Source organism: Bidens hawaiensis, unplaced genomic scaffold (genome assembly GCF_021521415.1).
Source record: "Bidens hawaiensis isolate Kalapana, Puna unplaced genomic scaffold, B.hawaiensis_p1.1 tig00008481_1, whole genome shotgun sequence".
In the NCBI taxonomy this organism is placed as follows: domain Eukaryota; kingdom Viridiplantae; phylum Streptophyta; class Magnoliopsida; order Asterales; family Asteraceae; genus Bidens; species Bidens hawaiensis.
The window spans coordinates 296625-314693 of NW_027491603.1; the positions used below are offsets into that span (position 1 = coordinate 296625).

An 18069-nucleotide genomic window follows, 5' to 3' on the forward strand; every position below is an offset into this window, starting at 1 on the left:
CGGGATCATATTAAGGTGTTGCCGATGACGTGTTTGTTGGTATATCCGTAGGACCAGTTGGATCAGTCGAACCGGAGTCAAGAACCAGATAAGTATATATATATTTTATATAATTTAGTATATAAATTAATATTGATGAACCGTTAAATTGTTTAATACCATAAACTTTGTTTAGAGTAAAACTAACTGAAGTATTATCTTGACTTCTTTGATCATGAACTAACTTGATAACATTATCTACCATTGTTGGACGCATGAACGTCTTACCCAAATATTTTTAGTTACATGAATCAATAATCAATTAAATATACCTTAACAGAATGATTAAGCTACATTTAATATTTTGTTTCAATATTTTCAACCAAATGATAAACCCAAGAAAATGGTTTTCATACACTTAAAAACCAACATATACCTGGACTTTTGTCATTCTCTCTTCTTTATTTTGAGCAAGCGTGACATAAAACGGTTTATTTCCATTATGAATTTCAATGTTACTTGGTTTGATAACAACTATTTTTCTATCCATACCCGTAAATTATATATTAAGTCTAATGTATAGTCAAATTATATTAATTACTTTGCACGGTTAAAATGTATATTAACATTACACATTTTAGTTTAAAATGCCACTTAGGGTGTGTTCGTTTCACATAATTCGTGGGAATTCAAAGGAATTGAAATTAAAATCCCATGACATGGCGTGTTTCTTTCGTTGGAATTGGAATCTTAATTTCATTTTGGTGTGTTCGGTTCAAAGAATTGGAATTGAAATTCAATTCCTTCAAATTCCTTTAAATACATGGATTTCAAATCCTTCCAAAATGTGGAGGAATTCAAGGAAATTCATTGGAATCTTATCTCGAGTTTTTTTTAACGAGAACAACGAATAAAACATTTTAGCCTTTTTACTTTTTTGTTTTTAATTTATATTTTGAGTTATGAATTTTTATTATTATTTTTGAATATTTTTAAGGGGTTTATGATCTTAATATAAAACCCATAAAAAATCAAATAAAATTAAGAAAAATCATAACGCAAAATATAAAATTAAAAACAAAAAATCTTAAAAAACTAAAATATTTTCGCTGTTATCATTGTTAAAAAAACCTTCTTGATTTCTATTCATTTGTCAAACGAACACACTATAATGTACTTGGATTTCAATTCCCCCCAATTCCAATTCCTATTGGAATGTTCATATTCCAAATCCAATTCCTTTATATTCCAAATCCAATTCCTTTAAATTCCAAATCCTATGCAAATTCCAATTTCATTCCATTCCATTCCTTGAAACTGACGCGCCCTTAGAGTTTGAGAAGCTATTTAAGGAGTTAAATGCAACAATGAAAGACCCTACACTATTTTCATTGTTGGCCAATATTACCTATTAAATTATCTCAACTCATATAAATATAAAATTTAACAAAACCTTAAAAATAATTGAGCAACAAAGCGACAATTGTATCAAACTCAAAAACAATTCTTTACGTAATCCAACCTGCCTTATGTGACATATTGTTGTAGAGATTATTTTCAACCGGCGTGTGAAAGGCGTCGTACACCTGATGGGTTTATGCTAATACAAGTCACATTGGGTCCGCCAATTATGTTTCAAATATCAACACCCTAAAATTCAGTCTATTTATCGACTTGTATTTATTTTTATATGTTATTTTACTATTATCTCAGCAGTTGCTCATGGATTAAAATATTAATGTGTGCAAAATTGAGGAAAATTCAAATCAACGAAACAAATTAACACACTTATAAAATAACTCGTTTTGACCCGAACCAGGTTGACAACTTTTTAAGATGGCCCGCTTTGACTTGAACCAAATCGATACCTTTTTAAAATAACCAATTTTGAGCCAAACCAAATCGTTACGATTTCAAAAAGACCCGTAAACACCCGAACCAAATCGATACATTTTTATATTGATTTGTTTTGAGCCAACCAAATTGACATGCTTTTAAAATGACACCTTTCAAACGAAATTTAAATTGACACCTTTATAAAATGACCCGTTTTATGGTATTCGAATTAACACACTTTTAAAATGACTTTCTTAAACTGGTCGTGTTACGTGGCAGGGATACTAATTGTTTTGTGTAGGCTATCCTTCGTTTGCAGTCGACATTCCGGCAAAGTGTGTCCGTCGATATCTAAATGTTTCGATCTGGTTTGATTCATGGTCTCATCTTATAATACCTAAGGAGCTAATGAAACTGTCTCAATTCCCCGACAGTCGCACCAAAAAATCGACTTCCGTTTATTATTATTATTATTATTATTATTATTATTATTATTATTATTATTATTATTATATGGTTCACAAGAAATGCATCGAATTCAATACACATGGTATATTCTAGATCATGAATATAATTGTCCATTCAATCTATTACAGCATACGCTGTGTATGTGTGTAATTATCAAATAAACCTATCAAATTATATTTCCTAATCACGAAGATAATTATATAACCCTGAACCTTAACTTCTATTCTAGCTAATATCACCTTTTTAAAGTTGTTAATTTAACTCACAAGACAATTATATAATATCCATCTATTTGATTCACGCCCCGTGTATTTGTTGTACTATAGGAATGAAGACATGTAAAAGCTCTTAAAAAAATTCTTAACATGCCCATGCTATATGTTTTATAATATAGTATAGATATAGTAACTATAGATATAGATAATATAGATTATATAGATATATTTGAGTATTTTTATCTTATATGAACTTAATGTGATAATGTAATTAATAATTATTATATGCACTTAATGTAGTTATTAAATTATAATTATCATTAGTTAAAAGACCATAAACCTTTTGTATCTTCTAAGGATGCAAGAGTAATTTTACAAAATGTGAAGCTTAATCAACTTGTATCAAACGCTTTGAATACGAATCGAGTGATTGTTAAATTACTTTTCCTACCCAATTATGAATTGCCATTTTTGTCCTTGTCATGTAATTATGAAATTACTCAATTGTCCATCACTCTTCCTTTATATAGATATAGATATAGAATATAGATATAGATTTTCAACTTGTGTACGACCCGTCCTACTATAGCTCGTTTCATCAAGAAACACCATTATAGGCAACTCTTCTTTAGTTGTTGAGTTACTTGTAGAGCAAGGTGAAAGTTGTCTCATTATTGAGTTATGGATACGGTTAGCTTTTATTTTCAACTTTATAATAAAAAACCATTAAGCCAATTCCCAAAGTTACTTAAATATATTGGCCCAAATCATAAATAGTTAATGTAAGATGGAAGAATGAACAACATGTGACATATTAAACTAAAATGCAATGCAACAATACTAACATGTAACAAATAATTTAAAGTCTTGTCTACAAAAAGCACTCCTTTTAGTACCTAAGACTTTTAGCAACTTAAAAAAAATGAGCAACATTTTCTTCTGGTGTGCCTACAACAATCCCATGACCAAGATTCAATATATGTTTACCTTTCCTTGCTTTCTTCACAGTATCATGTATCCTATTGGTGATGAAATCTTTTGACTCGAACAACACACCCGGGTCTATGTTCCCTTGAACTGCTATATCAGAACCTAACCATTTCCTGCCTTCAGCCATATCCACGGTCCAGTCCAAACTAACCACATCCACCCCGGTCAAAGGTAGCCATTCCAACAACCCACTTGCATAAAGAATTAAAGGAAGATCCGGGTGAGTTTGTTTAACCGTGTCCACGATTAGTTTCAAGTAAGGCAAACTGAATTCTTCAAAGTCAGTCGGGCTCAGCTCGGTGGCCCATGAGTCAAAGATTTGAACTGCTTGTGCACCATTGTCGGCTTGGTATTGAATGTATGTAGCCATTGAGGTTGTGAATTTTTCAAGCAGTGCGTGTAGGACCTGCAATAGTGAACCGACTGAGTCACTAACATTTAACTTATGAAATATGAAATTTTGAATAATAATAATATAATGTAATAAATTAATCACCTTTGACTGTGAGAAAGCAACCCTCTTAATTTTGGAAAAGTGCTTTGATGATCCGCCTTCGACGCAATATGATGCTAGAGTAAAAGGAGCACCAACGAAATCTACAAATTACCAACACTACCAAAAGTGTTTTTACAAATTTCCAACACTATCAAAAGTGTGCTTAGTTTAGTCTGAACTTTACACTATCATCTTTTTCCTTAGCCCAAGTCGCCTCAACTTTTCCTTATTACATCCTTCTAACCTTAAGAAATAGTGTATAGAGGGTATGAGGTTGTTATTCATTGGTATGCATGTATGTATGTATGTTTATGTAATAGAAGCACAAGAATGCACTATATATAGGCTAACAAAGTTAATAGAAACATAATGACACATGGGAGTTAAGAATGTGGATAGTCACCATAATAATGATAATAATAATCTATAATAATAACACATGTAAACCATAACTTTTTGTTTTCTAAAGGATTGAAGAGTAATGTCTCAAAAATTGAAGCTTCATGATGTTGTACTAAGAGCTTAAGAGTTGATGGATACATTGACAAATTACTTTTCTTGCCCTATTATGAAATGTCATTTTTGTCCTTGAACTCTAATTGTGAAATTACCATGGATACCCATCACTCTTCCTTTATATATAACTAGCAAAAGTGCCCGCGCGTTGCTGCGGGTTCACGCAAATTATCTTCTTGTATTGGTTTGCAGTGTTTGGTGTTGTGTGTAATGGGCTATCCGTGCGAGCGAGCTGCCACTTGTATGGTTTGGTGGATTTTTTTGGGAGGGGTTGCGCACAAAAATTTTAACATATCCATACGCATTGGATACATCATGTTTTGTGAAATATTTGCTAATAAAGTAGGTTTTTATTGGTTTTGTGAATTTTAATCAACATAAAGAATTAAATGTGTGTTAATTGGTGAATAGTTGGAGTTGAAATTTAATCGGCAGATAAATAAATGCCAAATTAAGACCACTAAGTTATCGTCAACGAATTGTAAAAAAGGTAAAGTGGTGGGCATACGTGATTTTATTGTGCACATGCGTACTGTCATATGCATATATATATATTGGATCAATGGTATTATGAATTACCGGGTACTTAAGTTCTAGAAACAAAACTTTTTATTTGGGGCATCACAAACTGACAAGTAGGAATGTGATGAGAATTAAGAAAACGATATGACATTAACAAACTTCTATAGTGGGAGAGACAAGGGTCTCAGTGAAGATTGCCTCCTTTTCGCCCGTAAACCAATTAATGTAGTAGGTCTTCCTAACAGTTTGTTGACGATCGTAATCTCATATAGTTTTGTTGTGCCAACCATAGCAAACAGTTTCTATTTGTAACGTAATGGGTAATGGGGATCCACGAGTGCAAGAATATAGATGCGATTGCGGGGGTTGGGAATATGGGGGCCCACTTATCTCGGAGTACGGACCATAGGTTGTATGATATTTTGTGCCTTCCCAGAGTATCTGAATGGAGTTGTCAATGTTTCCCAAATGGGCCATAAAAGTTGATTTTGATGGAACATGAGGGAAGACCATCTCTTTAACTTGTTTCATTCTCGTCTGAAACTTAATAACAACATTCATAAACACAGACCAAGCCTCTTAATCGACGAAGTGCAACACATGTTGACATGGAGTTTCGTTTCCCACATAAGTCGTTCTTACATGTTCCCTATTTTTGTTGAAGGGCATTTGTGTCCATGTTGTTGTTTGTGTTAAATAAATGTGTCCTGTAAGGACACCTGTGATACGTTTAATATGCGAAACTCCGTGTCATTGGAAGGGTCATTCTATAATCCTGAAGGGTTTCTTATAGTGTTATAAAGGCCATGAGATTCATTCGTTGGTAGACGTTTGTATGCCATGGCTGTGAGTTCTAGAGAATCAACTCATTGGTTTGTAGAAACGTATGACATAGCAGGTCATCCAAGTGTGCAAATATATTGGTGGTCATGGTTAGTGGTTGGATGGGAAAGCAAATTATTGATAGAGGGATATAATAAGTTGTTTGCATCAATCAGATAAGAATACCATTCATTCTTGCGTACCAATGCATTGATTTAATCTCATCAATTAAAACCTTATTATGAATCTAAATGTTGTGTTGTGATGCTTCAAATGCAAATAAGTGGCTAAGTTTTTTTTCAAATTTCAAACTGATATTTTAGGGTTTTTGATTGGCATAAGAATACGAGTCGATTGATGCAAACCTTACCTCAAAACGGCGATCCAGTTAAAACAAATAGTGTGAAAGTTGAGACCAGTGGCAACTATCTTCAAATTTGGGATTAATATTGACCAACTGTATTAATTTAAGATTATTAAATTCCAAGTTTCCATACTTTTATTATGTTATGTTAATAATTTGGATGGTTGCATGATGGGTTTAAACTAAGCCTGGTAAAACATTCAGGTTGAGTTAGATTGCTTGATTGGTTAAACAAGTTTATGTTAAAACACATTTTAACAAAATGAATTTGGGTTAAATTGTATCATTTCAAAAAGTTTAAATTGTTTTCATGAAGGTGGTGATTTTATTTATATATATAAAAGCACAACTAAATGCCAATGTAAAATTTGTTTTATTTATTTATTTTTGTCACAAAATTTTCTAGATGTTTACATTAGCCCCACCAAAGTTTCATTGTTTTAATATGTGCTCTCTTTATCATTGTTATATACCGTTCAAACTTTTCATGATTTAATTTAGGTTTATTGGATTTTAATAATCCCTATTGACTAGTATTGGCCGATAATAACCCTCATTTATTTTATCACTACTTACGGTCCCAAATTTAAAAAGTTGGCCCCCAATGGTCCTCCGTTAAAAATGACTTAACGACGTTATACGTTTTCCCGAATTTCAAAATTATTTTTTAGAGATTTTGATCGGAAGGAGGATACGAGTCAATTGATGTAAAATTGATCTCGAAAAGGTGATCCAAAACGACTTGATTTTTGTTAATTGAAAGTTTAAACACGAATTAAAGCACTGTATCGTTATTTTGGAAGAACCTTTCAAACTAAGTTTTACAACAATTAACCTGTATTATCATTCTGATCGAAAGCCCTAAAACATGAGTTTGGAATTTGAGTATGATGAGTTATTTAATTTAATATGACTTTAAGGCATGAATTTAAATACATACGAAGTTGAGAGTTGAAAATCGTAAACCCTCCATTAAGAGCAAATAGAAAATAAGTGTGAATTATGTATTATCTTATTATCCATTTTTTAAATACTAAAAACATGACACTTTTTGTATCATATCCTTTGTTTGATCCATATGATCAGAAACTCGTGGTTGTTCGTTAGCTTGTTTAAAGGTGAATCTTGTGGTTGCTCGTTAGCTTGTTTAATAATATGCATGCGAATAGCTTACAATCATATTATTAGAAGTTAAAAGTGAAGCAAGTCTACCTAAAACATATTGCATATTCATAGCATTTTGTGCAACATTGTTCTTTTGTTTCGATGATTGATATTATAAACTTTGAGCATGTACCTTGTCATCTACATGTTGCGCAGCATTGTTCGCACATATTTAACTTCAAAGCTCAAATGTTTCAAATACCTATAACAGATGTATATTTTGAATTGGTTAGTTAAGACAATACAAACTTAATACCAAGAATTAAAGGTGTGCATGATTTACTTTTATTCATTTTTTTGCTAAAATCGAACAAAATATCGATACTTCGGTTTTTGAATTTTTGAAAACCATTCGAGATTGGTTTTTCTATTCAAAAATTTTGGGCCACAAAAAAGAAAGTTGGCCCAAAAATGTAAAGTTCACCTAGATCATTTTGTTAATTGATAACTAATTGATTATTATACATTTATGCCAAAGTATTTGTGCTACATATTTTTAATATAATTCTTTTAAATTACTTAAAATAAAAAATAACAACTAAAAATTGGAATCATCTGCTGCCATTAATGGTGACATTTATTTAACATTATTGGTACCGAAAATATTTCTGCAATTTTCTGGAAGAATTTATGCAAGCCGTTTATGGTGGCCGGGAAAAACAGTTCATCTTTTGAACCAAATTGAACAGTTGCATTACATCTATGTACAAATGATTGACCTACAATCACCTGTTTAAGGGAAAAACAAATTTATTGTAAGTGTAACAAAAAAAATGGTGTTTCTCTTGGTAGTGACAAAATCCAGGTTTATTGACTTTTTGACAAATAAAATTACAAAATATTAGTTGAAGCATTATTTGTTTATTTTTTATTTTTTGGACAAAAAGTGTTACATAACTTGTTTTCCAATTTTTTTAATGTTATAATTTTGGGGTAAATGTAATCGGTTTGTTTACGGGTCACAGATCGGCATCTTATCGGGTCACATAGGTCAGATGGGTCAACCTCATTTCGAGTCATCGGTGGATAAATGTGCTATCACCAATTAAAGGAAAAAAGGTCTTGTCCTAATATGTTACTAAAAACTTATATATATTTAAATAAAACCGTACTCAAATGCTCATGATTTGCTACAAGATTTGTATTTTAAACAAACAACGTTGTTTTGTCTAAAATTAAAATGAAAATAAATTTTTTCCCTTTTAAAAGTAAAAAAATGATGGAAAGTAACATATACTTTGTTAAATCCGATGTAAACAAAATCTATTCAGGATTTGGAAGGAGTAATATACAAACTTTGAAAAGAAAAACTATTCTCTTATATTCAAATCGTTGTGTTTTTATTTTATTTGTTTATTACAAAGAAGATGTTTTAATATAACCTTTTAACAATCTTAGAATTTTCAGTAGTGCTCGTGTATAAAATATATGATAAATAATTAACCAATTACTTTGACCAAATCTTACTTTAGAATTTTATATTTGTCTTACTTCGATTTCCTTTATTTTCAAATATTAGTTTTTCAATAAAATTTGATAGTTTCGTATCTAAATTCATGCTCTCCTACATTTTTATAGTAAATTGAAAATTTCGTGCTTATTCATTAAGCAGATTTCAAGCTCTATTCTTTAGCTAACGTATTTATATTTTATTTTTTAATTGATTTTTGTCCTTATGCCCAGTAACAGATCCATAAATTTGTTCATGACGACGAAGAAGGTAATTGTTGAGAGATGGTCGGGTGAAAAGAGAATACAATAAGTTAAAATATTAACCTTTTAGTATTCCCATAATTAAACTTTCACAACATCTTCTCCGGCATGAAGTCCCAAACAAATTAGGGTTTCGTCCAGCTTAGTTCATTTTCTACCTCAATCGATATTGTGAAAGTTTAATTATGCATACAAGTAAAATTTGGTTTTCTATTATGTGTGTTTAATGGAGTTTTTTTTTTGTGCCTTAGGTGGTTTGAGAGACAGACAAAATAATTGTTTATATTCCTTCAAATCCACATAAAGATGCAAACAGTTCGTTTGGTTATTGATCAACATTATATAGCCCACATTGTGATCGTGTATATTTTGTTCTATATTTGACTGATCTTTTTCTTTATTTACTTTGTTAGTTTTTCTGATGAAACCGCAGCTATTATCTCTGTTCTTTAGTATTTTCGTGATGGATACAACATTAATCTTCGTTATGCTTTCTGCAATTCAAGCAGGCACAGATGCAAATCCAACATATTTGGTTAAGGTATGACACTTGACCTAATAAGTTGACTTAAAAATATTATACAAAGTTTTCTAAAATAAGATTTTTTTTATGAAAAGTTGGAATCATCCAATATTTAGCTTTGTGCTTACTATAGAATGGTATTAAATTCCTCAACCTACCATTCCATATTCTATTCTTTATTAACTGTCAACCAAACATGCACTTAGAAGCACCAAATTTCATTACAATGCACAACAAATATAAACAACACACAAAACCGATTATAACAAAAAGATGAGAGAAACTTGTTAAAAAGTTTGACTCCGGTACAACTTCCTTATCCAAAAGCATATATGTGTTGCTCTTTTCAAGTAGCATCAACATAATTTTTTCGTACAAAAACATCAAAACATTCTAATTTCTACACATCATTCCCCCAAATGAGAACCAACAATGATTAGTCCACCATTCTAAATCCAAAGCCGGACCTTGCTTTACGTTAGTTGTGGTTGTCGTTTTGAATAGTGTATAGAGAGCATAAAAAGTAGAGAAAAGAGAGTTTGTTCTTCATTGGTATGTGTGCATGTATACACAAGAAGCCACTATATATAGGCTAACAAAGTTAGTAGACACATAATGACACATGAGAGTTAAGAATATGAATAGTCATAATAATAATAATAAAATATTTAAACCATAACCTTTTGTTTTCTAAATGATTGAAAAGTAATGTCACAAAAAATGAAGCTTCATGATGTTGTACCAAAAGCTTTGAGAGTTGATGTATATGTTGGCAAATTACTTTTATTGCCTTATTATGTAATAACTATTTTGTCATTGTCATGTAATTGTGAAATTACCTCATTGCCCATCACTCTTCCTTTATATATAATATAGATATAGACAATCCCAATAAAATATTAAAAAAAAACTTGGATGTTACATGAATATCACCCAACCAACAAATAAAAGAATGTTTCTTATTTACTACAAATACTAAAATCAAATGCCAATTGTATTAATCCATCACACTATAAAAGTCGCCATAACCATGCAAATTGGTCTTCTGATCACCTTTAGTAGGAATTGTATCTCAATATAAACTATACCCTCCTGGATATGGAGAACCTAAATAAAGATATCAACATTACTAGTTTAAGACAAACAAAAACAGTTTAAAGCTAAAACTGGTATAGTATATATTATATTATATTGTATAAACAAACCAATATAGCTAATATATGTCACATCTAATATATGATGGAGATACCATGAGAGTGGGAGCCATATGGTTGAGGAGGGTATGGCTGAGGCGGATAAGTGGCTAGCTGCGGCTGGTATGTAGACGACGGCATAGGGTAAGCTCCAGCGGTGGCTGGTGGATAAAGCATGGAGGAAGGTGGCTGGGGCGGTGCAGAGTACATAGACAGTACTTAGGGTGTAACATGATAATTAGTGTTTGCATTGGCACCGGAATAGTGCATTATCAATCGTACCTCGCCACCATGCCTGTATATATAATTTATAAAACGAGTTATATATATATATATATATATATATATCTTTTTAAAATTAAATTAATTAATTCACAAGTGATGAAATTAAATTAATTAATTACCTTCCATGTTTAGTGTGCAATGGCCATGAACTCTAATCATATCCTTGAGAAAGCACCTTACCTAAATGCACCCTGAGTAAATTAAGACCACATGAACAAATCATCATTAATATTAATATATATAGTAATATTAATCATTCTGATTAAAAAGAAAAACTGAATATACTTACTTTCCACTGCCAATGAAGTCATCACGCGAGATAGTATTGCTGTTCCAAACATTAATGTTTAACTCTCTTAAACCTTCAACCACGTTGTACATGAATTTCTCTTGGAATGTAGGATTCTTGCCTCCATCTGTTACACACATATATATATCCCAATAATTAGTTCACAACCTTGCATTTACACTTATGTATATTCATATACATATACGCAGTGTTGTACAACTTGCTAGCAATTTACATGGATTAATCGAATTTGAATGCTATATAATTTTTCAAACTTTTATCATTAATTTTTCAACTTATTAGTCAGATTGAATCAACAGTGATCAAAGACTTCGACCAAAATTTGAACAATTTGGGCTGGCTTTGGAGTTTGGACGACTACTAATTATTGGGTCCGATTAGATTAATCTCTGACTAATTAATATTGATTTTTACAACACTGCATATATATACGTAAATCTATATAGAGAGCTCGATAGAGTGAAAGAGAGGACCTGTACAAACACGAGTGCGATTTCTGCTACTGCCGTATTCAAGGCAAACATAAGGATCTTGTCTAGCAATCCATTCTGTGTCTTTCAGTTTATTGCAGCCAACCACTAAATATCCGCCATGAATACTTATTTATAAAGACATTAATTAGATTACAATTTTTAGTGATAATAATTAATATTGATGGAAAACACGTTGCACGTACCAGTGATTTCAAGAAGGTGATTGGCCATGGGATGATGATGTTGATGATTTGGTGTTACAGATGGAATGGAAGGCTGATGATGATGATACATGGAGGATATAATAATATTTGACGATTGTATAATGTTATTGATGATAGAACGAACATATACAATTGTGTTTCTTATATTTATAGCATCAGAATCTCGTCGTAAAGTTTAACGCGTTAAGAATAAATCTATCTTGGTGTTAATTTGTAGAGAAGATTCTATGGGTTGGTTCTACGTTGCACAAGTCGCCGCGTTTTATATAAAAAGTCTTATATTTGATGCTGAAAACTAGCTTCATTCTATATATGTCATTCAGTGAAATTTTCTTGGTAAATCACAAATATTACCGTGTTGCTTAGAAAATATTTTTTTTTCTTTTTATACCACAATGTTTATCCAGTGACATGATATGTTGACAGAGTTAAATTCACACAAGAGTACGCTATTAGTTTGTTTAAAAGCAGTTAAACTTTTAAGTTATTAAGCAGCAGTGTCAGGCAGTCTCCACGAATTTATATACCTCATTCGAGTTGAAATAAAAAGGTCCGTAAGCACTAACGAGTGACGAAATATATAAACCGGTTTTTTTAAACGGCATTAACGCTATAAAAATAAAAATATCAAAAATATAGCAATAAAATCAAATCAAATATAATAGCTAATGGGTAATCGATGATTCGTAACTTCTGTATAGTTAAAATTGTTCGACTTAATAAAGAATAGTTATCACTGTTTGTGCATGATGTCAGTAGTTCAGTATCTTATGTTTGTCTGTGTCTGTAATCGTTTAGTTTGTTTGTTTCGTGTTGAATACTGTCTAGTGTATGTTCGCTGATGTTATAGGCGAACTTGGGGATTAGCGAAGTTATGACAACTTCGCTAGTATGTTAGGCGAACTTGTCGAGGTTTATAAATACCTCAACTTCGGGTATTTTGTTCAGTTGTTTTTTTGGGAACGAGTTGTTTTGGTGATCTTTAGTATCACGTGTTGGCTATTGCAATATATCAAGTTTTACAGTATAATCTCGTGTGTTTACATACATATTCAATGTATTAATCGTCTCAACACTCGTATCGTATAAGTGGGGATTCCGCACCCTTGTACTACGAGATACTCCTGTGTAGATCCGGCTGGGAACCTACAATTGGTATCAGAGCAATTTGCTCGTGATTGTGTGGTTCGGGATTCTCACACGGGTGTTAAGATCGTTCCGTTTGACTACTCGCGGAACGAGTTTACGTTGAACTACCTCGTTTTTGTCTTTTGCCCATCTTCCCTCATCAAATATACCTTCAAATCACCCTCGCGTCCCTCGCAATCGACCTAACTAAACCTGCAAAAATCTTTGTTCTTCTGGCGAACTTGCCGTCACAAAAAGTAGGGTTTAAGCGAAGATATAGGTTTTGGCGAAGTTGTGTTACTAGCGAACTTAAGAAGCAGGCGAAGTTGCCAGGCCAGCGTAGTTGTTCAGCGAACTTAGGAAGCAAGCAAAGTTGTATTAACTTCGCTATTGCACACAGTTCACAGAAGTCTATTTTTAAGGTTTGAGTCTTGTTTCAGTCAAGTATGACTTTGATAAACATCACAGAACTGGTAAAGATGGAGGTTGAAGCCGGTTCAGCAACTAAAGCTCCGAAACTGCTTAAGGGTACCGATTTCGTTGCATGGAAAGATAGATTTGAACAATATGTGAAGTATCAAGACGCGAAGATGTGGGTTTGCATTCAAGACGGGTACATTCCACCAACGTCCATGTTTGAAGGTCGTGAACAGATTAAGAAGTACAGTAAGATGGAAGATGATGAAAAGAAAATGTATGAGGCAGAGAGTAAAGCGCATGCAGCTATTACAATGGAACTTCCACAAAAGATTCTCCATACCTTCAAAAAATACAAAACTGCTAGAGAGCTATGGGAAGCACTAGAGAATATATATGATGGAAATGTCGGGATACGTACCTCCAAGACAAAGCTGCTAAAAACCCAATTCTCCGTATTCAAGTATCTGAAAAACGAATCACTTGATGATATCATCACACGATATTATCATTTGATGACCGAACTAAATAATTACTCCATTGAATACAATGAAGAAGAGATAGTAGAGAAACTTCTTGATGCTCTCCCACCAAAATGGGAGATGTACACTGTTCTGATGAGAGAAGATAAGGACTTTGAAAAGATTGATTTGGAAACAGTGGTCAATAAGTTACGAAATTTTGAACTCAACATGGTTCGAAAGGAGACACCGACTGATCAGGTTCAGGATCCAGGAATGTATGGTGCGAAAGTTACTCCAAACTCAAGTTCAAAATCAGAATCCACTGCCTACTACTCAAAGGGGGAATCAAACTCCATTCCAGATGGTCATGTGATACTCAATATGGATGGAGACGTATGTTTCGTAGCAGGAGGTAGTAATTCCTCAAAACCTCAAACTACAACTGGAAATTTCTCATCCAATGCTCCAAGCAATAACTACTCACAGATGCCCATGAGTGTAAAATCAGCTGAACAGCAGTTTGCTCTCTATGCATCCTTCATTGCATCTTATGAGAATTACATCAAAGGTAAAATAGTCGACCCTGCAACTTTGGATGAAGACTATGATCCATTCGATGCTGATGATTTGGAAGAGATGGATCTGCAGTGGCAGATGGCTATGATAGTAAGAAGGGTAAAGAGATTCATGAAGAAAACGGGTAGAAAGTTCGTTGGTGAAAGACCAGGGTTTGATAAATCAAAGGTTCGCTGTTATAACTGTCAACAAAATGGTCACTTTGCTAAGGAATGTACAAATGAAAGAGTCGAACGAAGTCAGAACAGGCCTGCTCAACAAAATGGGGGTGGTAGTGAAAATAGGGCTATGGTATCTCAACAGAACGGTGGATACAACTGGAATATACAAGTTGAGGAGGTGTTCGAATAGGAAAATCTGGTAAACATTGAAACTGGAGGAAGTGAGAGAGAGACGGGGGAAGATCAAGCATACATGGCAGAAGTGAACGATCAGCTCTCTGAGGTAAGTTCTGAATTTCATTGTGAACAATGTGATAACCTGTCTGATCAATTGAAAACATTAACTGATCAGTTTGTTAGTTTGGATACTCAATTTAAAAACTTAAAAGAAGAACATCATTATTCTAAAACTAAAGAAAATAGTTACTCGGTAAAAATAAAAGTTAGTGAAAAGGATATCAGAAGTCTTAAAGCCACTCTAGCTGAAAAAATACAAGCGATTGATCTTAGTTATGAAGTGTTAGAAGAAAAGACCAAACTAATAGCTGAAAAAGATAAACAGATAGCTGATTACCAGGTAAAAGTGGTGGAACTGAACAGAAAAATTGAATAATTTAGAAATTCTTCGGCAATGTTAGATCACATCATAAGTGTTCAACGTTCCCCGGTTAACAAAGGGGGAATTGGATTTTCTGAAGTTCCACCACCATACAACAATAACTATACCTATGATCCTAGTAATCAGCAATCTGCAAATGTTGAGATTAGTCAGACAGTTCCAATCAAAATATCTGCTAAAGAAACTAAAGTTAATAAGAGTGAAACAAGTAAGCCAAGTTCTAATGTCACAAGTTCTGTCTCTAGCTCTGTCTCGTCAAATTCGGACAAGTCATCCGAATCGGATGAGATAAAAGAAGAGGTTGTGTTACTAAAACGAGGGGAGGACTATAAGTTTGATGAAAAGAAATCTTCCCTAAATCCGTTCGTCCCACCGTATGTGAGATAAACGGATAGTAATGCAACCTCGACATCTGCAACAACTTTTGAGACGAAAGTTCAAAACAACCAGAATAGTTCGAACATAAGTTGTTTTAGATGCAACAGGATAGGACATCTTGTCGCTGATTGCCCTCTGAAACAAAGAAAACCTAGAAATATGAGGCCTACTAAAACTGAGTATAAAATGAGTACTAATTATGATGTTGGTAAGAACTCTAACACACCAAATTACAATCATTGGTCAAATCCAAAATTTCAAAGAAACCAGTCTCGTTTTTTCCCAGTAAATTACCAAACCAATAATTATAGTTTAATTAACTCACGAAGGTTTGGGTGGCCTCATAGCCAGTCATCTAGAAGTTTTTCTTACAGAACTTATAGAAACTCTCCTCAAACTAACCTTGGGCAACCAAGATACTGGATGCCGGATAACAGATTTAATCAACCCAAGACCAGAAGGTCTTGGGTCCCCATATTTTAATCTATTTCCTTAATTATGAACAGTCAAACAGGTCTGTAAACAATATGTGGGTTGTTGACAGTGGCTGTTCCCGGCACATGACTGGTAACAAGAAAATGTTACGTGACTGGAAATCTGTTTAATGAGGAAGGGTTATTTTCGCAGGGGAAAGTGGAGGAAGAATTAGGGGTATTGGGACTGTGACGAATGGAAGAATAAAGTTGGAAAAGGTGAATTTTGTGGAAGAGTTGAGGCATAACTTGTTAAGTGTATCTCAGATTTGTGATAAAGAATACACTGTTCATTTTACTAAAGATGAGGCACTCGCACTTTATCCTGGTTTCAAGATACCCGAGACGTGGGTTGTAATGAGAGCTCCAAGAGAGAAGAACACGTATGTGATGGATATGAGATCAACCGAGATAGCAACAGAAGAATCATGTCTCCTGTCAAAAGCAACAGAATCTGAGTCAGAACTGTGGCACCGAAGAATGGGTCATATACATCTTCGTACAATGAACTACATAGTTAAGAATGGGTTGGTACTAGGGGTTCCTTTGAAGAATTTCAATTTTGAAGACCAATGTGTATCATGCAAGAAAGGAAAACAGCACAAGAAACCTCATCACTCCAAGAAGGTTAACTCAATTGTCAAAACCTTGGACCTACTTCACATGGATCTTTTTGGTCCTGTGAATGTAAAGAGTCTAGGAGGAACTTCATATTTTTTGGTGGTCACCGATGATTACTCTCGATACTCTTGGGTCTATTTTCTGAAGGCAAAAGATGAGACAGTTCAGTTGGTATTTAACTTGATTACCAAGGTGGAAAATATTGTTGGGAGAAAGGTTAAGTACATCAGGAGTGATAATGGTACAGAGTTCAAGAACTATCAGATGGAGATGTTCTGCTTACAGAAAGGGATAGAGTATCTGTACAGCGCCCCATATACTCCGCAAAAAAATGGAGTAGCTAAGAGGAAGAATAGAACGCTGATCGAAGGCGCCAGGACCATGCTGGCACACGCTAAACTTCCCGTGGTGTTCTGGGCTGAGGCTGTTGCTACAGCTTGTTATATCCTTAATCGTGTTTTAACTGTTAAAAGATTAAATAAAACATGTTATGAACTTATGCATGGTAGAAAGCCAAACTTGAAGGGTCTTGAACCTTTCGGGTCCCCTTGTTCGATATTAAAGACTAACTCTAAATTTGGTGAGAAAGCTGACGAAGGTATCTTAGTTGGCTATGTTGTTGGGACACCCAACAGGAGAGTCTTTAATCTATCGAATAGCAAGGTTGAGGTGGTCTATAACACTGACATTACTAGTTACAAATCACCAAGGCCTAGCATGGGACCGGCAGAGGCTTTCGACTATGATAAGCTATTCAAATCTTTTAATGTTCCCTACTTGGATTTTGCAGACATTGATGAGAAAATGGCCTCACAGATACTGTATGATGACGAGGAGACTATTGTGCAACGTCCACAATACAATGAAAATCAACCAACCTCGTCAAGTGCGGTTGAAACTCCAGCTGATTTGAATGAAGACGAATTCTACAATCCATTTTACACTCAACCTCAGCCTCACTCTGATGAAGTTTCGTCAAATCTTGAGAATGATCTAGAAGTCGGTCCGGTACAGTCCACCAAAATTCACAAGAATCATCCTTTGGAGAATGTGATCGGTAATCCTTCTGATGGTGTACGAACTAGAAGAAGTTTGGATGAACACACGTGTGTTTATGCAGGCATTAAAGACACGGGTAT

At 33.6% G+C, this 18069-nt stretch overlaps 1 protein-coding gene and 1 pseudogene across 1 annotated transcript; both read right to left on the reverse strand.

The window, feature by feature from the left end:
• Positions 1-3387: 3387 nt before the first annotated feature.
• On the reverse strand, positions 3388-11011 carry LOC143529122 (uroporphyrinogen decarboxylase pseudogene; annotated as a pseudogene).
• On the reverse strand, positions 10630-12630 carry LOC143529116 (elicitor-responsive protein 3-like). The gene is made up of 5 exons (XM_077024982.1): positions 12073-12630; positions 11870-11974; positions 11376-11502; positions 11206-11277; positions 10630-11096 (listed from the first exon to the last, which is right to left on the reverse strand). Exons 1-4 carry the CDS (start codon positions 12161-12163, stop codon positions 11238-11240), a joined length of 363 nt encoding a protein of 120 aa, XP_076881097.1. The 5' UTR covers positions 12164-12630; the 3' UTR covers positions 10630-11096; positions 11206-11237.
• Positions 12631-18069: the final 5439 nt, after the last annotated feature.

Excerpts from the sequence above, each read along its gene's own strand:
- LOC143529116 (XM_077024982.1), bottom strand. The coding sequence starts at position 12,163 with ATGTATCATCATCATCAGCCTTCCATTCCATCTGTAACACCAAATCAT. Across the intron at positions 11,975-12,072 it reads TCACCTTCTTGAAATCACTG|TGGTTGGCTGCAATAAACTG; the intron begins GTACGTGCAACG and ends GCGGATATTTAG. Across the intron at positions 11,503-11,869 it reads TCGCACTCGTGTTTGTACAG|ATGGAGGCAAGAATCCTACA; the intron begins GTCCTCTCTTTC and ends TGTGTGTAACAG.